The sequence below is a fragment of the Nycticebus coucang genome, chromosome 18 (genome assembly GCF_027406575.1).
Source record: "Nycticebus coucang isolate mNycCou1 chromosome 18, mNycCou1.pri, whole genome shotgun sequence".
NCBI lineage: Eukaryota > Metazoa > Chordata > Mammalia > Primates > Lorisidae > Nycticebus > Nycticebus coucang.
The window spans coordinates 76,741,468-76,765,911 of record NC_069797.1 but is presented as its reverse complement, the minus strand read 5'-3'; the positions used below and the strand labels follow the sequence as shown (position 1 = coordinate 76,765,911).

Genomic DNA, 24,444 nt, shown 5'->3' with positions numbered 1-24,444 from the left:
TGAGTTCTCTCCTAGAGCCGCCTGGGGCTGTGGACAAATCCAGATTATTTAATAGCACACCTCACGTCCCGCTGCCTGGCATCTAGTTGGTTTACTGTAACAAAGTGGAGAGGTGACATCCACCCTCTTCTGTAGAGTAAGTGTCTTTCAGGGAACCGCAGACGGTCACGATCTCAAAAGCAATGACAACCCAAAGGCGGCACGGCAAGGGCCTCCGACAACCCTGTCCTCCCAGAGCAGACCATGGCGAGGGCCTCCGACAATGCCTGTCCTCCCCGGAGCTGACCATTGTGAGGGCCTCCGACAATGCCTGTCCTCCCAGAGCAGACCATGGCGAGGGCCTCCGAAAACCCTGTCCTCCCCAGAGCTGACCAGACCCACAGCCTGGCTGCCCCTAGATCTGGGAGCTGCTCACTGCCTAAGCTGGAATAAAAAGACAGCATCCCTTGTCACCCACAATGGAGGACAGGTCTCACCTGCGCCTGCCAGACTTACCTCCCCACCCCAGGCCTCTTGCCATAGCCCTTCTTTATTTGAAGTTTTGATATTTTATTCATCGAGAATTTGGCGGCACTAATTTTTATTTTTTTTTGAACATTGACATACCATGTACCTTGATTGCTAAGAGGCTGGGTATGCCCTTAAATTTCGTGTTGACAGCACAAAGGTGTGCCTTGCTGGTCTCACCTTTGGGACTTCAGGGAGTCCTTCCAGGGACCCCTTCTCCCAGCTCTCTGGTTAGTGCTGTGCGCTGAAGGAAGGACCATGCTGGGCTCTCCCAGGGGGGTGAGAACAGTGCGTGAGGGACCCATGGGAAATCTGCAGCCTGGTCCCTCTGTAGGAATAAGGTGGGAGTGGAGGGAGGCGGGGGGGACAGAGCGGGGCAGAAGCTGGGGTACACTCCAGCTGGGGCCAACACAGGAGAGCATGCTGGGTCTGTTTCCTTCTCTCCGGGTCTCAACGTGTTCTTGGAGTGTGATGTCTTCCCACAGCACACCCCTCACCACTTGGACACACATGTCCTTTTTTTTTTTCTCTCTAACCTCCATTTCTGGGTTCCCCATCCATGAACTTCACAGCTGCAACTCCTGTGACTTCTCATGGTGAGGCAGGGTAGGTGCAAAGCCAGGGCACACAGCCCACCAGCCCCTTGTCCCTCCCCGCTACAGCCTACCCACAGCTAATCCATGTTCATGATGAGCCCTTTTCTCCTTGGTTAGAGCAGAGATTTCTCTCCGCTCCAGGCCCGGGAAGGACATGGGGAAGCCTGGGTTTTGCAACTGTGTCTCTGTTCACTGGACAGACAACCGTGTGTAAGAAGAAGTCAGGATGACCATTTCAGACGCCAGACTAGAGTACCTGGAGGAAGTCGCCACTGTCATGCTCAAGTTCAAGATAGACAAGTGGAGCAAGCTGATCGGAGCGGAAGAGAACATGGCCTTATTCACAGAATTCTTTGAAAAGCCAGACATTTTGGTTCTGGTGCTGACGCTCAACCCTGCTGGCATGATTGTGCCCTGCCTGGGCTTCCCGGAGTCCCTCAAGTCCAAAGGGGTTTACTTCATCAAGACAAAGCCTGACAACGTCACCAAGGAGAACTATAAGACCCGCCTCCTCTACGGGGACATCAGCCCGACGCCTGTGGACCAGCTGATTGCAGTGGTGGAAGAGGTGGGTCGGGCTGGCCCAGGCCAGAGGCGGGGCCTGGAGTGACTCAGTGGGCGGCCACCAGCCCTGTGGCTCAGAGTGAGGTCCACAGGCTGCTGACAGTGGCATGCCCTGGAGCTTCCGGGAGTGGACGCCTGCACGTCTCAGAAGCCTGCTCTTTACTGGGGTCTCTCCTGATCCCCTTAGAAGGACCGTACCGTGTACTAGGCACAGTTGCTGCCCATGGCCCCGGGAGGTGTGAGCTATCTGTGTACTGACAGAGAGGCTTCCCCAGTGTTGAGACTTCGCGTAAAAGGGGGGGCAATGGGAAGCCATTTCGTGTGTCCCTCCTCTGTCCTGCCTCCTCCCCAGTGTCACTCTTGGCAGGTGTGGCGGGAGGTGGGGGGTCACACTTTGTGGAGTTAGACCCCTGGAGTCAGAGCTCCTCACCCCTCCTGGTCACTACTCTCCTTGTCTGTGGAAGGGGGACCCGTGTGCCCACCTTGTTCCATAGACGTTTCTCCTCTCACAATTCTGGAGACATGAAGGTGGTGGCTGGGTTGATTCTGGGTGATGTTCTTATTGGCTTGTGGACACGGCCTTCCCCTGTGGCCTCACGTGGGCATCCTTCTCAGTGCATGTGGGCCCAGGTCTCCTCTCCTTGCAGGGACGTGTCATGCTGGATTAGGTACCCAGCATAATGACCTCATTTTAACTTACTTACCTCTATAAAGACCCTGCCTTCAAATGCAGTCATATCCTCAGGTCCTGAGGGTTAGGATTACAGTGTGCGTGTTTTGGGGGGGGGACAGTTTAACTGTCACAGTACTCGAGGCATGGGGAGTGTGTGTTCTGGTTGCAAGGGGTGGGGTCCCCCTTCTTGGAGATGGCTTTGCCACCACAAAGACAGGGGAGCTGGGTCGTCATCGTTGGTCTGAGCACCCAACCAGCCCCACCTCCTCTGGAATAAGGACCAGGCGCCAGGAGCTTCGGAAACCGCCCCCCACCCCCCACCCCCTGGGCACTTGGCTCCTCTCGGCGGCTGAGTGGGGGAGGCACGGTGCAGCAGACCCACGGGAGGGTTTCCTTCCAGATCCTCTATTCTCTGCTAAACCAAAGTGAGAACATGGACGGATGGCCCCGGGTGGTCTCAGAGGACATCGTGAAACAGGTGCACCGGCTGAAGAACGACATGTTTGTGATGGGAGGCAAAATCAAGGGGAAGACACTGCTGCCCATCCCGGAGCACCTGGGCAGCCTGGACGGCACACTGGAGTCCATGGAGAGGTGGGTGGGAAGGCACTGGCCATGAGCGACAGGCTGTGCCACCGCACGCCAGTTCTGTGTTTTAAAGCTAACGAAACCCACAAACAAGGCAGTGCCATTAGAGGGGCCCAGTCTGAGGTAGATGGTCCTAGAGTGGGACTCAGCTCCAGTCCTCAGGGCCCCTCCCCGATCACACATGGAAAAGGGGCCACACCGTTGACACAGGACACTCAGCTGTAACATGTGGGGCCCCAGGGGCAGTCGGTGGGGTTGGAGGGACTTCCCACCACTGGTGCGGGTCTCCGAGAGGCCCTGGGAAGGTCACCAGACCCCAAGATGTCCCCTGGCGCCTGCCCTGCCACCATTTCCAACCCCAAGTGGAGACTCTTGAAATGTTATTGGCAGGATAGCTTGTGCTCACACCTGGGGGTGACTGTCCCTGGGGGGGTCATGCAGGCAAGCCCTTCAGCAACCATGTGCCTGCCTGGTGGCCCCATGAGAATCCCCCAGAGAATCCATCCTGAATGTGACTTATCCCAGAGTCCCTAGTCCTCTTCCCCCCACCTCCCCACCCCCCTGGTGCAGGTGGCTCTGGCTACACCTGAAGCCTGATCACTTTCTCCTCCCAGCTGGGAGATTGGGAAGTTCCTCTGCCTGAGACCAGACCTGGTGCTGCTGCTGGTGGTCTGGAGTCTGTTGGGGAGGGGCAGACCCCCTTAGGTAGGGGCAGGGCTCACTGGAAACCTCCCCCGGCTGTAAGAACGGCCTGTCTGCCCGGCAGGCTCCCCTCTTCACTGGACAACTCTCTCTTGCACGCCATCGAAACCATTATCATCGACTGGTCCCACCAAATCCGGGACGTGCTGAGCAAGGACTCGGCCCAGGCCCTGCTGGACGGGCTGAACCCCCTGCCCCGCGTCGAGTTTGAGTTCTGGGACGCCCGGCTACTGAACCTCAAGTGCATCCATGAGCAGGTGGGCACCCCCTTCCACCAGGTCCTCCCAGCTCCGCCCCCACATCCCGGAGCTCCACCTCAAGGTGCCCAGGGAGCCAGGGCCTGAGGACCCGCTGGCCTCGTTCTGGGGTCCATGGGTTCAACAGGAGGCAGACGCTATCCTCTCCTCCTCAGCTAAACAGGCCCAAAGTGAACAAGATAGTGGAGATCCTGGAAAAGGCCAAAAGCTGCTACTGGCCAGCCCTGCAAAATGTTTACATGAACGTCACGGAAGGTGGGCCTGGGCCCAGCGAGGGGCAGGAAGCCCCCGGCAGGGCTGCGGTGGTGGTGTCTGCCTCCCCTGTAAGCGGCTTCCTGGGTCCCCTACCTCCTCTGGAGACAGAAGCTGCTTCTTAAGGGAGCAGGTCCCAGGAGCAAGGGGAGCTTTCAGCTGACATGCCTGGTTCTCCTGTGCGCAGGGCTGAAGGAAGCCGAGGACATCGTGCTTTACCTGAAGCCCCTGAGGGTGCTGCTGGAGGAGATGGAGCAGGCCGACTTCACGGTGGTGCGCCCAGTGGGTGGGGTGGCCATTTGTGTGTATGTGAGGGGGTTACATCCTGGGCTGTGATCAGACTAAGGGCCTTGGGCACCACTTCTATCTCCCCCTGGAAACCCTGTCCCGGAGGCCTGGTGAGAGCTGTGACACTGTGACTGGGTGGATGCCTGGCCCGTCTCTCCCTAGCTCCCGACCTTCATTGCCAAGGTGCTGGACACCATAGCCTTCATCTGGGCCACCTCCGAGCACTACAATACACCCTCCAGGACCATTGTCATTCTGCAGGAATTCTGCAACCAGATCATCGAGATGGTAACCCTGCTGGCCTGCAGCTTGCCCTCCTCCCCCCACACCCACGGGGTCCTAGCAAGGTGGAAACAGCCCATGCTGTCAGCACAGGTGTTGTTAGGACCTGAGCTGGGGTGGAACCCTTCTGGTGGCCACCTAGAATTTTCCCAGGACCTGGGCAATTTTCCCAGGACCTGGACCCTGTCCAACCCACTCCAGATAGGGCAAAAGGAGAAAGGAAAGGGGACAGCATGGGGACTCTGCCCCAGACATGCAGCACCCCGGGGCTCAACCAGAAGCTTCATGGGATTTAACTGGCCACCTCCTGCCTCCCCCTTCACACACATCCCTTAGCAAGCCACCTGTGCATATCAAAATTGTGCTTGTGGCCCGTCTGCAGGACCAGAGGGTGCAGTGGGTCCTCTGTCTCTGGAGGGCTCCTGATCATCTGGGACCCAAACCTCTTTTTGTGCAGCTTTGGCATGGGATGAGGTGCCACAGAGGTGGCTCGGTCCCCCTAAAAACATCCCAGCGGCTGTCGGGCAGGGGGTCCCCGTGCCCAGGAAACAGTGAATGTGTCAGAACACATCACAGTTCCCTGCATGGATTGTGGCGAATCAGGCAAATGACCTGTAGGCAGTGCACCCAGATGCACCCCAGATGGCTTGTGAGAGCCCGGGACGTCCGTCTCCCCTTTTGTCCAGACACGAACCTACCTGAGCCCGGAGGAGGTGCTGAAAGGCCTGCAGGGTGAGATTGAGGAGGTCCTGCTGGGCATCTCCCTGTCCGTGAATGTCCTGCAGGAGATCTACCGCGCCTACGACTTCTGCTGTGCAAACATGAAGCTCTTCTTTAAGGTACCTCCTGCTCTGCGGAGCAAAAGGCACAGTAAAAACAAAGCCAAGTCGGTACTGCCCCCACATTGTAATAGGGAGGAATATCTGAAGCAGACACAGCCTTTTCTCTCCTCTCTCTCTTTCCTGAAAGGACAAAGAACCTGTGCCTTGGGAATTCCCTTCATCCCTGGCATTTTCCAGAATGAATTCCTTCTTCCGCCGTGTCCAAACCATAGAGGTAAAAAACAAAGTTTGGTCCATCTTCACCGCTCTTCTCAGATGCTCTCGGCTGCGTTTTCCATCCTTATCCGCTTTAGAACAGTTGCCAAGCAGGGAAAATGGAAGTCTGGCCCAGACATCCACTATGGGGGCGGGAGTCCGCCAGCAGTCTCCTCCAGCCTGCAACTGTTAGTCAAGAAGGCAATGGCCTACCTTGACAAGACCTGCTTCATCTGGGCCTCCTGTAATGAGCAGGTTAATGAGGAGTTTAAGGGCCATTATCTGGAAGCCTGGAGGCCAAAGACAGAGCCCCTTAGCAGGACAAAATCATTACAGATGAGGACTCAGGAGAACCCTGTGTGAGCCCCATGGGGGTACTCTGACATTCGGCAACTTAAAACTTAAAAACAGTTGGAGAGGGTTTTCTCTGGGAAGGGCAAGATAGTTTTTCTTTTGCCTGGTGGGATTTTTTTTTTTTTTTTTTTTTTACTTTGTGCGCATATAACTCACATCATGAAAAAGGGGGGGCAAAATCCTCCCGGAACCACCGAGTGCTGATTTAGATGGACACTGGTAGCAGCGGCTGGGGAAAGGCCTGTCTGGTTCTCATCTGCACCCTCTGGAAGGTGGAGGAGGAAAGCCCAGTTAGGACTCCGAAATTTCAGCTGTGGAATCTTTGTTCACAACTGAGATCTCCCAGACTGAGAACTTGGAAGGTCACAGTTGAATTTCTGGCCAAGTTGCTATTGGTTCCTACGTTACAGATTCTGAGTTAAGATGCAAGGGAGACTTAGATGGTGGGGAGGTGGCTTCCTGTCCACTCCTGCCAAGTGGGCTGATTTTGGCCCCCCTCATTGGGCAGAAAACGTGAGAGCCCCCAGCATACCAAGCCCGTGCCTTTCCTGGGATTGCTTTGGTCTTACAGCTCGGCACGCCTTAGACTCTTGGAGAGAATGGCCCCAAGCTCAGTGCCGGCTTAGGCGATGACAATTCTAACTGCTGCCTGCCACTGTGCTTGGCACGCAGAGGAACCCAGAGAAGCACAAGGCACTGGTTGCCCTAAGGGACCTTGGAGATCTTGTTTGGGAAACAGGAACTCCTGGCACAGAGCCTGCTAGTGAGATGGGCCTCTAGGGATTAAGTGTAAAACCACGGGCCCAGACAGTTGACTGGGCTTCTGGGGAGGAAAGCCTCGCTGAGGCCGAAGCAGCTGAGGAAGCCTCAGAGAGCAGGTGTGAGCCTCACTGGAGGAAGCAGACTTTCTGCACGTCCACCCCAGAGCCCTGGCGCTGCCCTCTGGGTCACCTTCAGGGAGGAGCTCACAGCATGGGGTGGTCTTCCAGGTAGCAGAGGGTGTGAAGCTTAGCGAGAGCATCAGAAGCCTCCCAGGACCTTTCCCACTGCTTCCCACCCTGAGGAGACGAAGAGCCCAGTAATGATGGGATATTTACCCATGTATTTCGGCCAGTGCAGGGGTCCACCTTCTCCAAATCCTCCTTGTCTGTAACTCAGAGATGATTCACGGGGCCCTTCCTCCTGTCAGGGGACAGAGCATGTGCTTAAAACACATCAACACAGATGGACAGAGGGGCCTCCCCATGGTCCGGCCTCCTGGGGGGGTGTTGCTCCCCAGCTCCTCTTGGCTGGAGACAGAGCTCATTTTGTAACTGGACCCTTAAGTGTGATTATGAAAATGAGGGCCAGGCATGGTGGCTCACACCTGTAATCTCAGTATTTGGGGAGGCTGAGGTGGGAGGATCGCTTGAGCCCAGGAGCTTCGTTGCTGTGAGCTGTGATGAGGTCACTGCACTGTAGGCCAGGTGACAGAGTGAAACCCCATCTCAAACAATAACAAAAAGCCAGATGAATTGACTGAGCGCATCATTTCTCTCCCTCCACCAGAATCTTTACAAAACAGCTATTGAGTTTCTGAAGCTGGAGAAGATTGAGCTGGGGGGCGTGAAGGGGAACATCCTTGGGAAGCTGGTGACCCAAATCTATGAAGAGGTCTTTGAGCTAGTCAAGGTTTTTGCCGAGTGCAGATATGATCCCTTGGACCCCGGAGATTCGGTACGTCCTCGGGTGTGGCCTACTGGACTTCACGCCCAAGGAGTGGGGTGACGCACGCTGGAAGCTGTGCCGGGCAGTCCCTGAACTGTGGACACTGCCCATAGAGCCGCCCCAGGGCGGGAGGCACACTCACCCTTGGGCAGGCTGACTTGCTCTGTATGCCCATGACGAGGTTGGCGTTTTCGTTTACTTTTAGAGTTTTGACGACGACTATGCTGATTTTGAGACCAAAATTAAAGACCTGGACAGGAGGCTGGCCACAATCTTCTGCCAAGCGTTTGATGACTGCTGCTCCATTGAGTCCTCTGCCAAGGTGAGTGCGCACGGGCCCCCACGCACACAGAGAGCCATCAGGTGGCCCTGCTTGGAGGTGAGGAGAGGCGGTCTCAGGGCCAGCTGGTGATGACCGCCAGGGGTCGTTTCTGATGATTGTCATCGCCACATCCCAGAGGAAGAGGAGAGAGTGAGTCTTTACTTACTGCACTGCCCTTTGCTCTCGGAGGAGACAGGTGTCCACTTGCTCACTCTTGATTCAACTTCCCACTCCTTGGAAGGAGCGAAGGTGACAGAGAGGCCACGTTGCCATAAAAATAAAACGTACACACACCAGACCCGCCACGCGGAGCTGAGCATCTTTGTCACAAACTGCCATAGACTGGGCGGCTTAAGCGGTGATGTCAGCCTGTGGTAGGACCGTAAACCAGTGATGCTTATAAACTGGGCCTTTAAATCACTGTTGGTTGGGTCTTTGTGGTGACTCGGAGCCTGTGTCCATGGGGAGGGAGGCAGGCGTGGACTTCCTCTGCTTGTCTTTCATGAGGTAAGGGTGTGCTTTCTTTGAGTTTTCTGGCCTTTCAGCTATGTGGGGAATTGTTCGGCCGCTGTCTATCTGCCTGGTTGCTGTTCTTCCCTCCTAGGATTTCAGTTAGACTCATCAGGCAGCATAGCAGACCTCAATCTGTCCTTGTGTCTCCTAGACTCTCACCATTCCCATCTCGCCCGCCTCTCTTCTCTGACTTCTGAGTAATGGCTTCAGCTCTGACTTCCAGCTCAGTAATTCTCTCTCGGCTGTGTCTGGCTGGCCACGTGACCCATCCAGTGACCTTTTCATTTCTTAAAGTTTTATTGGATTCTTTCCCACACACCCCTGGCATTTCTTGAAAACCCCTTGTTGCTTACTCAGTTTTTTACTCAAGCTCAAATCTTCAGAAACATCTAACAAAGGACAGATTAACAGGAAGAAAAACAATTTATTTACATTTATGTGTGTGCATGTGGCACGCACGAAGGAAGTAGCTCCCCGGACTGCTAGAGATTGGGGGTTTAGGCACCAACTTCATTGGGGAGATGAAGGGGGAGAAAGGGCTTCTATGGAAAAACAAGGGCTTTGTTTTAGAGGAAAGGCAAATGGACTTTTATACGACAGCTGGTGGGCTGTTTGTTTATGCAGGTCTTATTCCTGTCAATGAAACTCCCCTGAGAGGGGATTTATGGCAGCAGCTTCTCTCTGTGTCCCTTGAATCTCAAATGTGCTTAGTTTGAAATAATCTTCATACCAACATGGAGGTCCGAGTGGGTCCCCATCCTGACCACGAGTGCTCCAACTTGCCCCAGTCCCCCCCACTCCTTACTGTCCTGGCCCAGCCCTTTTCATGCATTCACTGGGGCCTGCCTGGCCCCGGTCAACAACCAATGGCAGAGTCACGGCAGAATTTAGTGTGTGTGTCTTCAGCTTATCCAGAGAACAAGTATCCAATATTTACATGAATAAATATATAGGTACTTGCTCGAGTAGCTTGTTTTAATTCTCTGCTTATCATTAAGCGTGCTTGTCAACGTGAATCTCAGAGCTGTGTCTTTCCTCCACCTTGCAAGCCTCTGGGTTACTGCAGATAGTGGGATGCCCATGGCAGAGGCCTAGCAATTGCTACTTGGAGTCTGTGGTCCCAGGCACTCTGCTAAGTCCTACATTATCTCACTTAACTATCACAACAACCTGGGCCTGAAAGACTTGGGACAAGACCCCCACTCTGTCCTGGGCTACTGTGACCCCCAATCAACCGCAAGAGGCGACACTTGATGCAATCAGCACGAGGTTTTCTTTTTTTTTTTTTATTCCAGCATGCTGGGGCCTAACCCGTGACTCTCTCAGGAGCAGAGGAGTTAAGCCCCGAACAGCAGATTTTACAAGCTTATAAAGGCAAAAACCACAAAGTAGGCGGGAGTAGCAGACATAGCAGGGGCTTTAACCATGAAGTAGGGAGGGGGAGCAGACATAGCAGGGGCTTTCCAGATAAGAAGAACTCTGGTTCATTACTCAACTGTCTTAAGACAAGATTAACAGTTAAACATTTGCTTAACAGTTAAACATTTGCTTAGTCCTTTTATCTGCTTCAGCTCGGGGCTATCTCCTGGAACAGTTACAAAAGGTCACATTCTCATGGTAGGGGGTGAGAGGTGGTCACATTCCTATGGCAGGGGGTGAGAGGTGGTCACATTCTCATGGTAATATTTTCTTTCAGGCCCTTGGCTAAGCTCCCCAACTACATTATCCACCTTATTTTACCAGCTCAGATGGGTCAAGAAAACTCCTAAAGTTTGTACAGCCATCCAGTAAGTAGAGGAACCCAAACCCCAGGACAGCTCTGAGATGGTGTCCAAGCCCCCATTCTGAACCACTTGGCCAGAGCGGCTCCCGGGACTGTGGAGGTGACTGGGTGGGCCCGAGAAGCCCAGGCTGGTGGTCATCTTTCTGGACGATGTCAGGGCTGCATGTCCTGGGGCTGAGTTGGGAACCCAGGTGGTCCCTGCCCCCCAGCACAAAGATCTCTTCCAGGCAAATGGCAGGATGTTCCTTTGCCTTTTAAATATTCTTTCTAAAAATGCAAATACTAGGAACTTGAAGCTCTGCAAATGTGATGATCAATTGAGTCTTGGGTCCTGTTGGTGCTAGATGCAAAATACCATTGAATGCAGATTAATACAGTGCCTTCTCACTTACTAAAGAAAAGGTATTCAGTGAGGCTTGCTAAAGCAAGGGGAAGCAGACTTTATTCAAGATCATTGCCATAGATACAGGGACCCCACAAGGGGTTAAGGCAGTGAAGGGGAGAGATTGGGCTCAACTCTGAATACAGCACAGACAAGCGGGAATTTTCAGCCAGGGAGCAAGATGGGGGTCAGTGGGTGGAAAATTACCAAGAGGAAAACAGGGTTGGAGGAGTCTGACCAAACCAGCCCAAAAGGACTCCTGCTGATGACAGGCAGGGGCAGGTGACCAGATATCCCCTGGGGGTGGGGGTGGGGGGTTGGCCAGTGGTGAGCAAGGTCATCAGATATGATGACCAGAAATTGAGGAGGGGGCTTCCTGCTGACTTGACTTAGTAGGTTGTTTGCTAAAACTGGATTTTACAAGGACGTGCACAGACAGGTCTGGGAGGCGGGTTAGAAGCCTGAGACACAGTGGCCCAGCAGAGAACCTTTCTCACTGTTCCCTTCCCTGGAAGACTCTGCCCCAGATAGCTGCATCACTAGTCACTGGGTCCTCACTTCCTGCCTCCCCCTCCCTCACGTAGCAGCCTCCCCACCCTCTGGCTGGCGGACTCTAACCAGCTTGGCCTCCCCCTCCCGGTGTTCTGCAGTGTGGTGATGTCTTTACACCGTCCTTGTCTTCCCAGCTAGAATGGAAATTCCCTGAGGGCAGGGGCTTGTTTGAGCTCACCTAGAACGGAGCCCAGCAGGAGGCAGGCACTCCAGGACTGGCTGGGGGTGGTGATGGTGGTGATTCTGGCCATTGCAGGGAGGCAATGTTGCTGGCTTCACTCTGGAGATGGCTCTGGCAGGCGTGCAGCCCAGAGACATTAATGCAAAGCTTAATGTCTTATATTTTTCCCCAAGTGCAGAAGAGCCTCTCCCCTGTGACTGGGTCTCCAAAAGTGAAGACACCCCTAGGCGGGCCATGTAGCTATCAGGCAGTCATATTCTGCAATCCTTACAGCAGCCCCACCGAGGGTGCGCCACTCCCAGCTGTACAGACAGGAAATGAGCTTAGGAAGCTCAGAAGAGGGAGGTGGCCTGGCCAGGGCAGGAGGAGGCCTGGAGTTCCTAATACTCCATAAATGTGGATTGGAACAAGGGGATGAACAGACAAGGACACTCCACGGGGTGTTGTGGGGAAGGAGCTGGGCTGATGTGAGTCTCAGGTCACTACTCTGCCAGGAGCAGGTGGGCAGGGAAGAAACTCTGTAGCCTCTGCAGGAAGGAGCCAGGCCCAGGCCTGGGGGTGAACAAATGCGCACCCTGGCTTTCTTGGGGAACTCATCCCTCCCCTGTTAGGGTTGACTTTGGATTTTGTGCTCTGAAAGAAAAAAAGTCATTTATTATTTTTTTTATTATTAAATCATAGCTGTGTACATTAATGCAATCATGGCGCGCCACACACTGGTTTTATATACCATTTGACATATTTTCATCACACTGGTTAACATAGCCTTCCTGGTATTTTAAAAGTCATTTTTAAAAATTTTAACTTCATGCTAGAAAAACAAAAAGGCAAAAAGGAGGAAATTACCTCTTGTAATCATTCCTATCTCCATCCGTTCCTGTCTCTCTTCAACCTAAGAACATTTCTCCCATGCTTGACAACCCTGTGCTCTAATTAGGCCCCTGGGGGCCCCTCCCTCCCCAATCCTCCCCACCCCTTCCCTGAATGTCCCAAACAAGTTCCCATTGTCAGCAAGTCACACACAGCCAGGAAGGTTCTAGAGCAAATTTCCTATGTGATCTCTTGGCAGAAAACAGAATGACCTTCCTCCCCAGGAGTCATAAGCCAAAAAAATATGTAAACATGAAAAGAAAGAAAGAAAAAACAGGAGGGTCATAAACCAATAATGAGGACATTTTTCTTTCCTGTCACATGTCAATTTTTGGAGGAAAAAGGACATGGAGCTGGTGACTTCACCTGTCTGCGGCTGCCCTGCAGCTGTAGCGGTGTGAGGCGGCCGGCTAAACCTCAGAGCCCCTGCGCCCCCCTGAGAATCTTTACCTGTTCCGTGTGACTTTTGGGGGCCTGAAAAATCTCTCTTCCATTCTTTGTAGTCATGTTTCAGTCTTTCTTCCAAGAGTCATTTTTAGGAACAGTGGTCATATTTCTCAAGCCACAGTCTGGGGCAAATCTGACCTTCAGGCAGTTTCCCCCGCGCGCACCTGTCTTCTGTCTTCCGCCCTGTGTCAGCAGCCTTAAGGAAGCTCACAGGGGTTCCCACTAACTCAGCACTGGTGAGTTTAGCCATCAGGCGACCCCATGAAGAGTAAGACCCTCCCTCTGTGGTTCTCCTGCCACCTTGCCTGTCCTCTGTTCCCCCAGAACTTCAGTACAAAACAAATTTGTGGTTCTACCATCCCTGGCCTTGACAGAGCTCTTCCTAAAGCAAGCACATCTCCCCACAGCTGTCAGATGCCTGGGCACACCAACATAGTTTTGTGGTGACTTTTTAATTCCGATTGTGTTTCTAATTGCTCAAATCTTCTTTACTCAAATCCTGGTTTCTCTGGGCTTGGAATAAATGTTTCTAGGCTGTGGGTCCAGTTCATACTGCTGGTTTACAAGCCAAGTACATGGAGACTCACCATCCGCCAACACAAAAATCACAGGGCGTCTGTCTAACCAGCTGCTGCCCAGGGAAAGGTTCAGATAAATCCTTCTGTTTCCACAGGCTCGTGTTCTCTTGCTCCACAGGCCAGAGATGGTCCCAGGGATGGGGAAGCGGTGGGGATCTGACAAAGACGCCCCCTCCCCGGCTCTCCCCAGCTCCTGTACATGTGTGGAAGCCTCTTGGAGCGGCCTCTGATCCTCACCGAGGTGGTGCCCAAGTACTCGGTCATGCTGGAGATGTTTAACACAGAACTGGACAATGCTAAGATCTTGTACGATGCCCAGATGGCAGCCTCCGCAGAGGGGAACATCCCCCCAATCCACAAAAACATGCCCCCCGTGGCTGGGCAGCTCAAGTGGAGCCTGGAGCTGCAGGAGAAGCTGGAGGTGTCCATGAGGCACGTGAAGCACATTGAGCACCCGTGAGTCTCAGCTCAGCCAGGGCGTGCAGAGGGGAGAAGGGAGGGAGCTGGGAGGGAGGGAGCTGAGGGAGGGGGCTGAGGGTGTGCAGGGATGGAGAGGGAGGGGGCCCTGGGAGGGGGCCAGAGTGTGCCGGGGTGGGGAGGGAGGAGCCTTCCAAACCCTGACAGCCCCTCTCTTCCTGTTGGCCAAACCTTTACCTCCCAGAGCAAAGCCCTGTCCATATCTCCTGTCCTCCCTTGAACACCTTCTCAGTGAGTGTCCTCACTCTTGGCTGTCAGCCTTGTAGATATAAACAAAGATCCCCCAGCCCACCACCCACCCGCTGTTCCCCGCCCCGCCCCCCACTCCCCTACAATGGGAACAAGTGGAGGCTATTTAGGGAGTCAGTGGAGCCACGGTCACCGTCTTGCTCACAGGCAGGAAGGCAAAGCTTGACAGTGGAGCAGGGATGCTGTGAGTGTACCTGGCTGGAAGCCGGGACTCTAGAGTGACTGGCCAGGGGTCAGAAGTGAGGGAAGCTGGCAGGGATTAGCCAAGTCCTCGCCATATGGGGCTGACAGCTGCCATGGTTTATTGCCTGACTCCTAGAACTGGAGGCTGCAGACAGCAGGTCAGACTGTTAGGTCTGGTCTGGCCTTTGTCCCTTTGCACATTCAAACTATCAGGTGCCCAGTAGTGGTGGAGAAGACATCAAGGCAAGGCCTGGTGCCTCACTGCCACCTCACTCTGGTCCCAGGGTCATGTCCAGCGTGGAGGCCAACCTGGTCTACCAGAAGTACGATGAGATGATGGAGCTGCTCAGGGGCAGCCGGCAGAGGGCCTACCAGCAGTGGGTGGCACGCGTGGACCAGGACTGCCACTTCAACCTGGGCCAGCCACTCATCCAGCGGGACCCGGCCACCAACCTCATCCATGTCAACTTCAGCAAGGCGGTGGGTGCCTGGGACAGGCTGCAGAGGGCGCCCCCAGGGGAGTCCCTGCTGCCCTCAGTGTGTGTCTGCAGAGCTCCATGTCTGTGTCCACACTGGCTTGCCACTACTTTTCATTACCTCCCGGACACATCTAAGGTGTGAGGCAGCCTTGACTGCAGCCTCAGGAAACTCCCTGTGATGTAGCTCCTTGTGTTGGCCAAACCTTTACCAAGGTTTGATGTGATCCCCAGGAGGAACACCAATTTGAAAACTTAAAAAATGGGCTGGCTGGCCGGGGCCAGTGAGCTGGACAAGTCACACTTTGGGGCTTCAGGGAATTTTGTGGCTGAGACCTGGGCAGTTCAGACAGACACAGAGGACAGCAGCAGGAGAGGGACAATTCCTTGTGCTCTGTCCCCTTTGGACATGGAGGTATCCTGGCTCTGTGGACAGAAGCCCCGGAGGATGAGGGTCATAGAGGGTGGGAGGAAGAGGAAGAGGGAAGGTCAGATCCTGGGGAGGACCCAGGCAAAGCCCTGACACCTTTCCCAAAATGAACTGGGGTGGGCGAAGGCAATGAGAAGGTTGTGACCATGTCGGTGTTGGCTCTCCGTGATGATGACACAAGTGCTTTCTGGCCCAGGGTCTTCAGGCAGGGTGGAAACACCCTGGTCCCGTGAGCAACTGCTCCCCAACCTACACAGACGCCCAGGGACACAGATGCCCAGGCCCAGGGACACAGACACCTAGGCCCAGGGACACAGACGCTCAGGCCCAGGGGCTCAGGTGCCCAGGGCACAGATGCCCCCTGCTAACTGCGGCAGTGCCCAGATGACCTTTTGACATGGTCTCTGCATTTGTCTCATAGTTGGTGGCAGTTCTGAGAGAAGTCAAATACTTGAATTTCCAGCAACAAAAAGAAATTCCAGATAGTGCAGAGAGTCTGTTCTCAGATAATGAAACCTTCCGGAAGTTTGTGGGCAACTTGGAGCTCATCGTTGGCTGGTATAATGAGGTGAGTCAGTGTAGTTCAGAGTATGCGCGTGTGTTCCAAGTTTTGGTTCTTGTTTGGAATAAATGCTGGGATAAGATCTCCAATCAGAACCAAATAAATGAACATATTTTAATATTCCACGCAGTTGAAGCTGCTCTTCATTATTTATACAAATGGCAACAGTGAAGGTGGTGAAAACCACCACCAGTGACGGACGGAGCCTCCTTTCCTCTGGATGGTGGCTCACGTTACGCGATTCTTCATAAATGCTTTACTGTTCTAAGTACATTTTGGATAAAATTCAAGTCTTCCCACGTTACCTCTGTTATTCCCGAACAGCGTGAGGATGGGACAGGAGTTGCCTAGAATCCAGACGAGGGCACCGTGTAGTGGGGGTCCACCCTCAGCCCTGTGGTTCAAGAGTTCCTTCTCGACCCCTGATGTCCACCCAGTCTGGGGCCTGGCCCAGTAATCACAAAGGCTGACTGTGTGATTAGCATTTAGCTCAGCGGTTCTCAACCTGTGGGTCGCGACCCACAGTGACTATATTAAAGGGCCGGGGCATTAGGAAGGTTGAGCACTGATTTAGCTGCTCCTGGGGGCTGTTTGCAGTGAGTCAATAAATTGCCCCCCTGTACCCATGTGAGTTATGGGCAAGACCCGAAGCCCAGTCTTCCCACACAGAGCAGTGTCCCCCTACCGCTGCCATAGCCGCTGGGTTCTAGTTACTGGATGGCCCTACTTTCAGCGTCCACTGTCAAGTCATTGGCAACCCAGCACCTTTCCCAACAGGTGGAATTCTGTAGGAAGGGGTCCCTCTTTGAACTCCCTTACAGCCATTTAGTTACAAATACTTCAGAGATGTGGGATGTGAGCTCACCTCACTCAGGAGATAGCTCAGGGCAGGGCTCTGCAGTGGGAAGAGACCACTGTCCTTGGGATTGTTTAACGACCAGACCCTGACACCTGGGACCCACAGCAGTGTCCTGCTTTATAATCCTGTGCAGCCACTTCTGCCTGGTTTTCAGCTGGTGACATCTTTTATACTCTTTTTTTTTTTGCTGCCTCTACCCTCCTAGTCTAAGAGTTAATGGTCTGAACACATTCAAAGGCATTGATGTAGGGCACCAGTTATATATTTATTTATTTAGAGACAGTCTCATTTTGTCACCCTTGGTGGAGTGCCCTGACATCGTAGCTCACAGCAACCTCAACCTTGGGCTCAAATGATTCTCTTGCCTCGGCCTCCCAAGTAACTGGGACTATAGGCACCCGCCACCACACCCAATTAGTTTTTCCATTTTTAGTAGAGATGGGGTCTCACTCTTGCTCAGGCTGGTTTCAAACTCTTGAGCTCAAGCAGTCCCCTTCCCACCCCCTCACGCCCTCACCCCCTCCTTGGCCTCTCAGAGTGCTAGGATTACAGGCAGGAGCCACCGCACTCGGCCAAAGGCCTTTCTTTTTCTTGTTTTTTTTCTTAATCAGGACCAGGCAAGGTTCGAACTCGCCACCCCAGTCTGCAGGGCTGGTACTCTAAACCGCTGAGCTACGGTGCCGAAGTTTAAAGCACGGTGGCTCATACTTGTAATCCCAGCACTCTGGGAGGCTGAGGTGGGAGGATCCCTCAAGCTCAGGAGTTTGAGACCAGCCTGAGCAAGAGTGAGACCCTCCTCTCTACTAAAAATAGAAAACTAACCAAGTGTGGTGGGCGCCTGTCGTCCCAGCTACTCAGGAGGCTGAGGCAGGGGGATCGCTTGAGCCCAGGAGTTTGAGGTCACTGTGAGCACTGACACCACAGCACTCTCCGCAGAGCAACAGAGTGAGACTCTGTCTCAAAAGAAAAAAAATCATTCTGAAAGGTGAATTGTCAGCATCTAATATCCCATTTTAATTCTTTAGAATTCCTCACGCCTGGAGAAGTGTCCTTGAAGCGTCAGGATAAAGTGACACTAGCAAGTGTCATAGTCCAAAGCTCAAATGCTCCTCCCTTGCTTTTTCTGCTTTGTAAATTCAGGTTTTTGAGCATCAGATTAATTTCACAGACAGGGCAGGACGGTGTGAAGCCCATCAGCCACTATTAACACTGACCAGGAACCCCGGGAGCCACATGCTCAGACTCGGCAGTCCTGTTACTAACATAGATCTCTGGCTTTAGATTTATCGCCAACGACAGTTCTGAGCCCAGAAATTCTCAGCGATTATTGTGAATTTCTTTAATTTTTCTTTTTCTGACTCTAAGCCGAATCCAAATACAAGACTTTTGGGACCATCTGCTGTGTTCACCTCACAGAACTCCCATCTTCTCTCCCCTACACCATGGACAATTAAGAATTAAATAAGTACGTCAATCTTTTTTGATGATAAAAATCATTTTTTTTTTTTTTTTGAGACAGAGCCTCAAGCTGTCACCCTGGGTAGAGTGCCGTGGCGTCACAGCTCACAGCAACCTCCAACTCCTGGGCTCAAGCGATTCTCCTGCTTCCACCTCCCAAGTAGCTGGGACTACAGACGCCCCCCACAACACCCGGCTATTTTTTGTTGCAGCCATCATTGTTGTTTGGCGGGCCCGGGCTGGATTCGAACCCGCCAGCTCAGGTGTATGTGACTGGTGCCTTAGCCGCTTGAGCCACAGGCGCCGAGCTGATAATAATTATTTTTAAAAAATGGAATCTCCTAAAATATGACTTATAGATATATTTCCAAACAAATAGCACTAACTCTTAACTGGCTTGGTTAGTACCGAGTAATGAAAACCCTTACCGCAGAACAATTTAAAATCCGGTTAGATTTGGAACAAAACCTGCCACTTCGGTTTTGCAGATAAAGACTACAGTGAAGGAAGTAGAGTTTCCACTCATAAAGTCAGAACTGGAAGAAATGGACGTCAAGTTGCAGAGTGCGGAAACGACGTTATTCTGGAACAGTGAAGGTATCCAGCCCACACTCATCCCCCTGGTTAAACCTGGGGGTCCAGCCTGCCCAGCGTCTGTCCTCAGACACCCCTGGAGCTGCCACTGCTGCCTCCTGGCTTCCCAAAGCTGCTTGATCCGCAGTGGGATTGTGTTTAAAGCCAAGGGGTACTTAGTTCTGTCTGCCTGCCCCTCCTAAAAAGAGCCCATTTGTGTCATTTGCAAATGGAATCAAGCAAAGGCTCCTTGGGAACTGCCAGGGGTTCCAGAGTTTCCAGACTGGGCTTGCTGGAGGCCCAGCCTTTGTTGTTGTCTTACCAAGCGCACAGCAGGTGAGCAGGACAGAGACCACTGACTCAGGGCTGGCGCTGGAAGAGTAGAAAGAGGTGTGAGCACAGGTCCCCCTCCTCCCTTCCTGCTGCCACTGCACAGGCAGAAGGATCCCCAACTTCCGGCCTCTGCCTCGCCCTAGGGATCCCTGCCTCTGCTCCTCTTTGCTCCAGGACCTTCCTACTTAATCCTTTGGCACCTGTTAAGTTCCCCTCTGTCATGTCCTGCCTCCACTGTCTCAACTTAAAGGTGGGACCAAGTGTCACTGCCGGCTTCCCTGACAGCAGGGTCCCCCCAGACTTTTCGGCACAGAGGCCATGCTTCTTTCCTCCCACTTCTGCCTGAGAACATGAGAACACGCCTCCCCTCCGGTCGCTCCAGGCCCTGACAGCTTGGGGAAGATACTGAAGGGTCCACAGTGACCCGTCTGTGGTTGGAGGGGCTGGGGCTCCCAGAGAGGTGCCTTGCACATTGGCAGGAGGGGGCTCCTGAGTGCAATGAAGCATCCACACATTTGGAGATAAGAAAGTCCCATTTCCAGGCCGGGCACAGTGGCTCACACCTGTAATCCTACACTCTGTGGGAGTCCGAGGCAAGTGGATTGCTTGAGCTCAGGAGTTCAAGACCAGGCTGAGCAAAAGCGAGACCCCGTTTCTACTAACAATAGCCAGGCATTGTGGTGGGCACCTGCAGTCCCAGCTACTTGGGAGGCTGAGGCAAGGGATGGCTTGACCCAAGAGTTTGAGGTTGCTGTGAGCGTGACGCCACAGCACTCTAGCCTGGGCAACAAAGTGAGACACTGCCTCACAAAAAAAGAAAGTCTGTTTTCAAAAAGGCACAGTATGCATTGCTCCTTGGCATTTTGTCTCGGGGAAACTTCGGTGATTTCTTTTGGAAGCCACATTCTAGAACAGGAGAAGTATTGTCCAAGGGCTGTCTTGTAATAGTGAGGGTTAAGCCAAGAAAAGTTTTCTTCTTGCTGAATTGTTCATTCTGTAAGATTCCTTCATGTTTATATTTTAGGTGTGTTCCAGTATATTCAAGAGATGCGAGAAATTCTACATAACTTGCAGAACAGGATGCAAAAAGCAAAGCAAAATATAGAAGCAATTTCCCAGACCATGAAGGTTAGCGAGCGGCAGGACACTGGGCAGGCTGCGCGGAGGCCCTCGGTGTCCGCAGCCATTGGGGCTGGGCAGAGGAGCCTACGGGAAGAGCTGCCACGTGGCCAAACGCAGCGGAAACGCAGCATTGACCCATATGATGCTGTCAGGTGGTCCATGGGCAAAAAGAACGCAGTCACCAGGGACGAGGAAGCTCACACCATACGGGACATGGTGAAGGAGTGAGACCAAAGCCTTTCCTCCAAAACAGCTGTTTCCTCTCCCTTGCTCTCACTGCAGGACTGGTCGGCCAACCCGTTGTTTGAGAGGAAGGACAACAAGAAAGAGGCCCTGCTGGACCTGGATGGAAGGACGGCCAATCTCAACAAGCGCTTCACAGCTGTGAAGGACGCCGGCGTGAAGATCCAGGCCATGGTCGCGGTGAGGCGGCATGGGGGCCGCGGGGCCTGCTCTGAGAGGGGCAGGTGGAGGGGCAGAACTAGGGTCTCAGGAAAATGACAGTCGCATTTCTTAGAGGTCACAATAGTCTGTGGTCTTTAATGCAAAAGAGCCTCGTCTTAAATAGCAGACCACTTTCTTGCCGCTCGGAAGCCTGTGGCCTCAAATTATGTGCCTGCCCCCCCACATTCTAAGGGGGTCGGAAAATACCTATACCCTACACCCTGCACAAAGGTGGTATAGACCAGTGACATCTTCACACCAGCTCAACGGATGTGGTTTTCCCAGGCAGGCTGCTAAGGGCGGGCCCTGTGTGCGTTGGTTCCCTGGTGGGTTTCTCACTGCTGAGTGGGGGCAGGGAGCAGTGACGTGGGAAGAGGGACATTCGACGTGTGTGTACAGGGTGTGTCCCCAACAGCCTCTGGGGCAGCCTCGTTTGCACGTGCAGAGGGTGCAGAGCAGCAGGTGCTCCTGAACGCTCTGCCTGGACTCCAGGCACCCTGGGGCTTTTGTGCCTGCCTCACTTGGTGGTGACATCATTGGGCTCGCCTGGTGGCTTATCTCTGAGCAAAGCGTGACCACTTATCTCTGAGCGGTGCGCTCACTCCTAAAATAGGAAACTCGCCCTCAAGCTCACGATGCTTGGGGAGTGGTCTTTTGGGGCCTCCCAGGGCACGGAGCAATGGATTTTAAAGGTCACCCCACCCAGGGGTTGGTCTGCCATATTGCTTTGACGATCATTACCCAGGGGAGTGGCTGGAATGGCTTGCCCAGGGCTTGGGTCAAAAGCCGTTCTGCCTCATTTTTGGGTCCTCCTCGTCCTTCCTTTGCCAGGCTACCAGAAGTCCCACTAAATTAAGATGTTAAACTGCAAAAATGTTTCATGGGAGAGTTAACCAGTTCACTTGTTAACAGTGCTGGAAACAGCAAAGGAGAGAGGAATTTGGCTCAGGCTTAGGAGGGGTCAGAGCGCAGCACAAGGCTGGGCAAGCGGGCAGAACAGGGTGAGGCAGCCAGCAGCAGGGAGCAGGAACCCAGTGGGCTGAGGCCAGCGAGCCATGGGGTAAGCCACACCTGCTCCCCCTCTGAGCGGGCACTGCCTTGGTGAGCGGCTTGGTTGTCTGTGCCCTTGATGGTCACTGGGACCATTTCTTCTTGTCTTACAATGAAGTTATTTAAGGCTGTGTCTTCTCTCCCCTATGAGAATACAGCTGCCTGAAGGCACAGCCTGAGTCATCTTCATCTTTGTGTTTCCCTGGTGCTCAGTGTAGATTCATCCACCCCACCCCACACACATACATCTTTCCATTCAACCCTACCCATCCATTCATCCACCCACCTACCCACTCACCCATCCATCTATCCATTCAACGCCAGCCCACCCATCCATCCATTCATTCACCCCATTTATCCACCCATCCATAAATCCACCATTAACCCCCCGAACCGATCCATCCACCCATCCGTAAATCCATTCATTAACCCCCCCCAACCCACCCACCCATTCATTCATTCACCAGCTTCTGCTGTGTCCCAGGGACACTGTTAAGTTCTGGGGATATGGTGATGGAGAGGATAGTCAAGCTTTGCCCTCATGAAGCTAGGCATCCAAAAGGCATATAGACCAAAAACAAGGAGAATAATTCAGAGTGGTCGGTGTGCCATGTGGGCAAAAATAACAGATTGCTAGAGGGAATACAGGTGAGGGCAGGGACGGGAACCCAACATGAGATGGAGGAGACACTCCAGGAGGGCCTTTATGAGGAAGTGACATTTGAGCTGAAACCTGAAAGACTGGCAGACCTGACAAGAGTGGGAGAGAGCAGCCTGTGCAGAGACCCAAGCGTAGGAGAGAGCCCAGAACATTCTAGAAGCTCAAAGCAGTTCTGTGTGAACAAGGACGAGGGTGGCCCCGAGAGCCACTGAGCAGGTTGTTTAAAGAGCAAACAGATGACCCAGTGAAATGACCACCACCCATGTGCTTGTGTTTGCAGGAAAACGCAGAGCTGTTCAGGGCAGACACACTGAGCCTGCCCTGGAAGGGTTATGTCAACTACATTGACAACATGGTCTTAGAAGGATTTGACCAGTTCATCCGCAAATCTCTGAATTACCTGACGGACAACATGGTCTTAGATGTAAGTTATAAATATTAAGTATTTATTTATATGTCTGTACTCTCTTATAAATATAGGGTAAAGTCTATGTTAGAATCTATAGTTAGTAATTTCCTGATGAAAGAACTGGCAATTATTTTATAAATAAACAGACTTTTTGAAATCTGCCCAGGGTAACCAACTTGTCCTGGTTTTAAATCTGAAAAGTCCTGGGTGGGCACAGCAGCTCACACCTGTAATCCCAGCACTAGGAGAGGCTAAGGAGGAAGGGCCACTTGAGGCCTGGAGGTCAAGGCCAGCCTGGGCAAAATAGCAAGATCCTGTCACTATAAAAAATGAAAAAATTAGCCAGGCATGAAGGTGCATCCTGTAGTCCTAGCTACTGGGAAGCTGAGGCAGGAGGATCGCTTGGGCCCAGGATTTAGAGGCCTCTGTGAGCTATGATCAGGCCACTGCACTCTAGCCTGGGTGACAGAGAGAGATCCTAGCTCTTAAAAACAAACAAACAAACAAAAAAACTGAAGTCCAGTGCACAATCTTGGGCACTCAGGACAGGTGCTTACCTTGAATCTGCTGTAAAATATTGGCCATAGAAAACCTCAACAGACCTGAGGGCTGTCCCACCTTGCTGCCAGGTAACAGGGGTGGGTACCACTATGCTCCACCCATGAGGATGGGGGGTGGTTCTAGTCAGCACCTCAGCCACCAACCTACTCAACCCTCTGCTGGGTTTAGTGAAAGCACAGCTAAGTTAGCAAAGGGGTTGTGCAAGGAGACGTGTTTTGTCCCTTCCCTGCCAGTGTCTTTTTATTACAAAGGGTCCCAGATGATTTGGGACACTGCCAGGAGGACAAGTTCAAAGGCCCCCCAACACACCCAGCCCACCCACAGAAAAGGATGGTGGCAGTGACTTGCCCCAGACAGGCCATGGAGGGTGAATGAATTGTGCTGAGCCCAGCACGTATGTCTCAGAGGCTGGATGGTAACTGGTCATAGATCCCAAATTCTGTTAATGAAAGTTGTTGTCACCACCACCTGTAAGGTCCACCAAGCAACCCCAGAAGTCTGGAGGGTCAGCGATAATGTTAACTAGCCATGATTTATAACCACAAAGTGAGGGGCAAAGCCATAACGGTGCCCTGATGGTAAAACATCCTTCTCCAAAAATTCCAGGGAGCCCTCCTATTTGTAAGTGGCCCTGTGGCAGGAGCAGACCTCTGAGTTAGTCTTCAGAAAACTCTGGTCACCTGAGTCCATGACAGCTAACCGTTCCTGCCATCCAACACCTGACTCAGTAGTGAACGGCCTCCCATTCGCATAGCAAAACCAGTGGGCTTGAGAGGCATCACCCACGGGGCTAACAGGGACTTGTGCTAGGGTGTCAGTGACCCACACTGAGAGTCTCTGGTCTGACGGAATGCTAGACTTGGCCTCCATCCCCTCACTTTCCAAAAAGGCTGCTGACACAGCCCCACGGCCTTGTAAGGGGAATTGGGAGCACACAGAGACCGGCTTTGGAATTGGGAACTCTAAGGTGAGGGCCTGTCCGGCTGCCGTTGTTCATGCCTTGCATCCAGTTTATCCTCACAAAACCCAGAGAGACAGAAAACATCAATGTCTCTGTTCTGTAAAATGATAGTGCTCGTTTGTATCTATTTGGGGAAACTGAGAGTTCAGTGGCTCCCCAAAGATAGGCAGCTGGTAGGAAGCAGACAGGGCCTTGAGGTCT

The 24,444-nt window shown here is 53.0% G+C and overlaps 1 protein-coding gene and 1 long non-coding RNA gene across 2 annotated transcripts in view; one reads left to right on the top strand and one right to left on the bottom strand.

Moving 5' to 3' along the window:
- The first annotated feature begins 503 nt into the window (after positions 1-503).
- DNAH17 (dynein axonemal heavy chain 17) overlaps positions 504-24,444 on the top strand; it is a 118,845-nt gene continuing 94,904 nt past the window's right edge. Inside the window, exons 1-17 of the mRNA XM_053570537.1 lie at positions 504-1,671; positions 2,741-2,934; positions 3,695-3,887; positions 4,043-4,142; positions 4,327-4,412; positions 4,590-4,715; positions 5,396-5,548; positions 5,679-5,765; positions 7,649-7,816; positions 8,013-8,129; positions 13,626-13,891; positions 14,629-14,824; positions 15,672-15,818; positions 18,618-18,726; positions 20,060-20,163; positions 20,440-20,580; positions 22,593-22,736. Of these exons, the coding sequence (XP_053426512.1) occupies positions 1,330-1,671; positions 2,741-2,934; positions 3,695-3,887; positions 4,043-4,142; positions 4,327-4,412; positions 4,590-4,715; positions 5,396-5,548; positions 5,679-5,765; positions 7,649-7,816; positions 8,013-8,129; positions 13,626-13,891; positions 14,629-14,824; positions 15,672-15,818; positions 18,618-18,726; positions 20,060-20,163; positions 20,440-20,580; positions 22,593-22,736 (2,673 nt within the window). The 5' untranslated portion in view covers positions 504-1,329. The remainder of the gene's footprint in view (positions 1,672-2,740; positions 2,935-3,694; positions 3,888-4,042; positions 4,143-4,326; positions 4,413-4,589; positions 4,716-5,395; positions 5,549-5,678; positions 5,766-7,648; positions 7,817-8,012; positions 8,130-13,625; positions 13,892-14,628; positions 14,825-15,671; positions 15,819-18,617; positions 18,727-20,059; positions 20,164-20,439; positions 20,581-22,592; positions 22,737-24,444) is intronic.
- Positions 3,663-11,768, bottom strand: LOC128570945 (uncharacterized). Its single transcript, XR_008375670.1, has 3 exons — positions 11,538-11,768; positions 7,198-7,282; positions 3,663-5,560 (listed from the first exon to the last, which is right to left on the bottom strand). It is a non-coding gene; the product is annotated as an uncharacterized LOC128570945 (long non-coding RNA).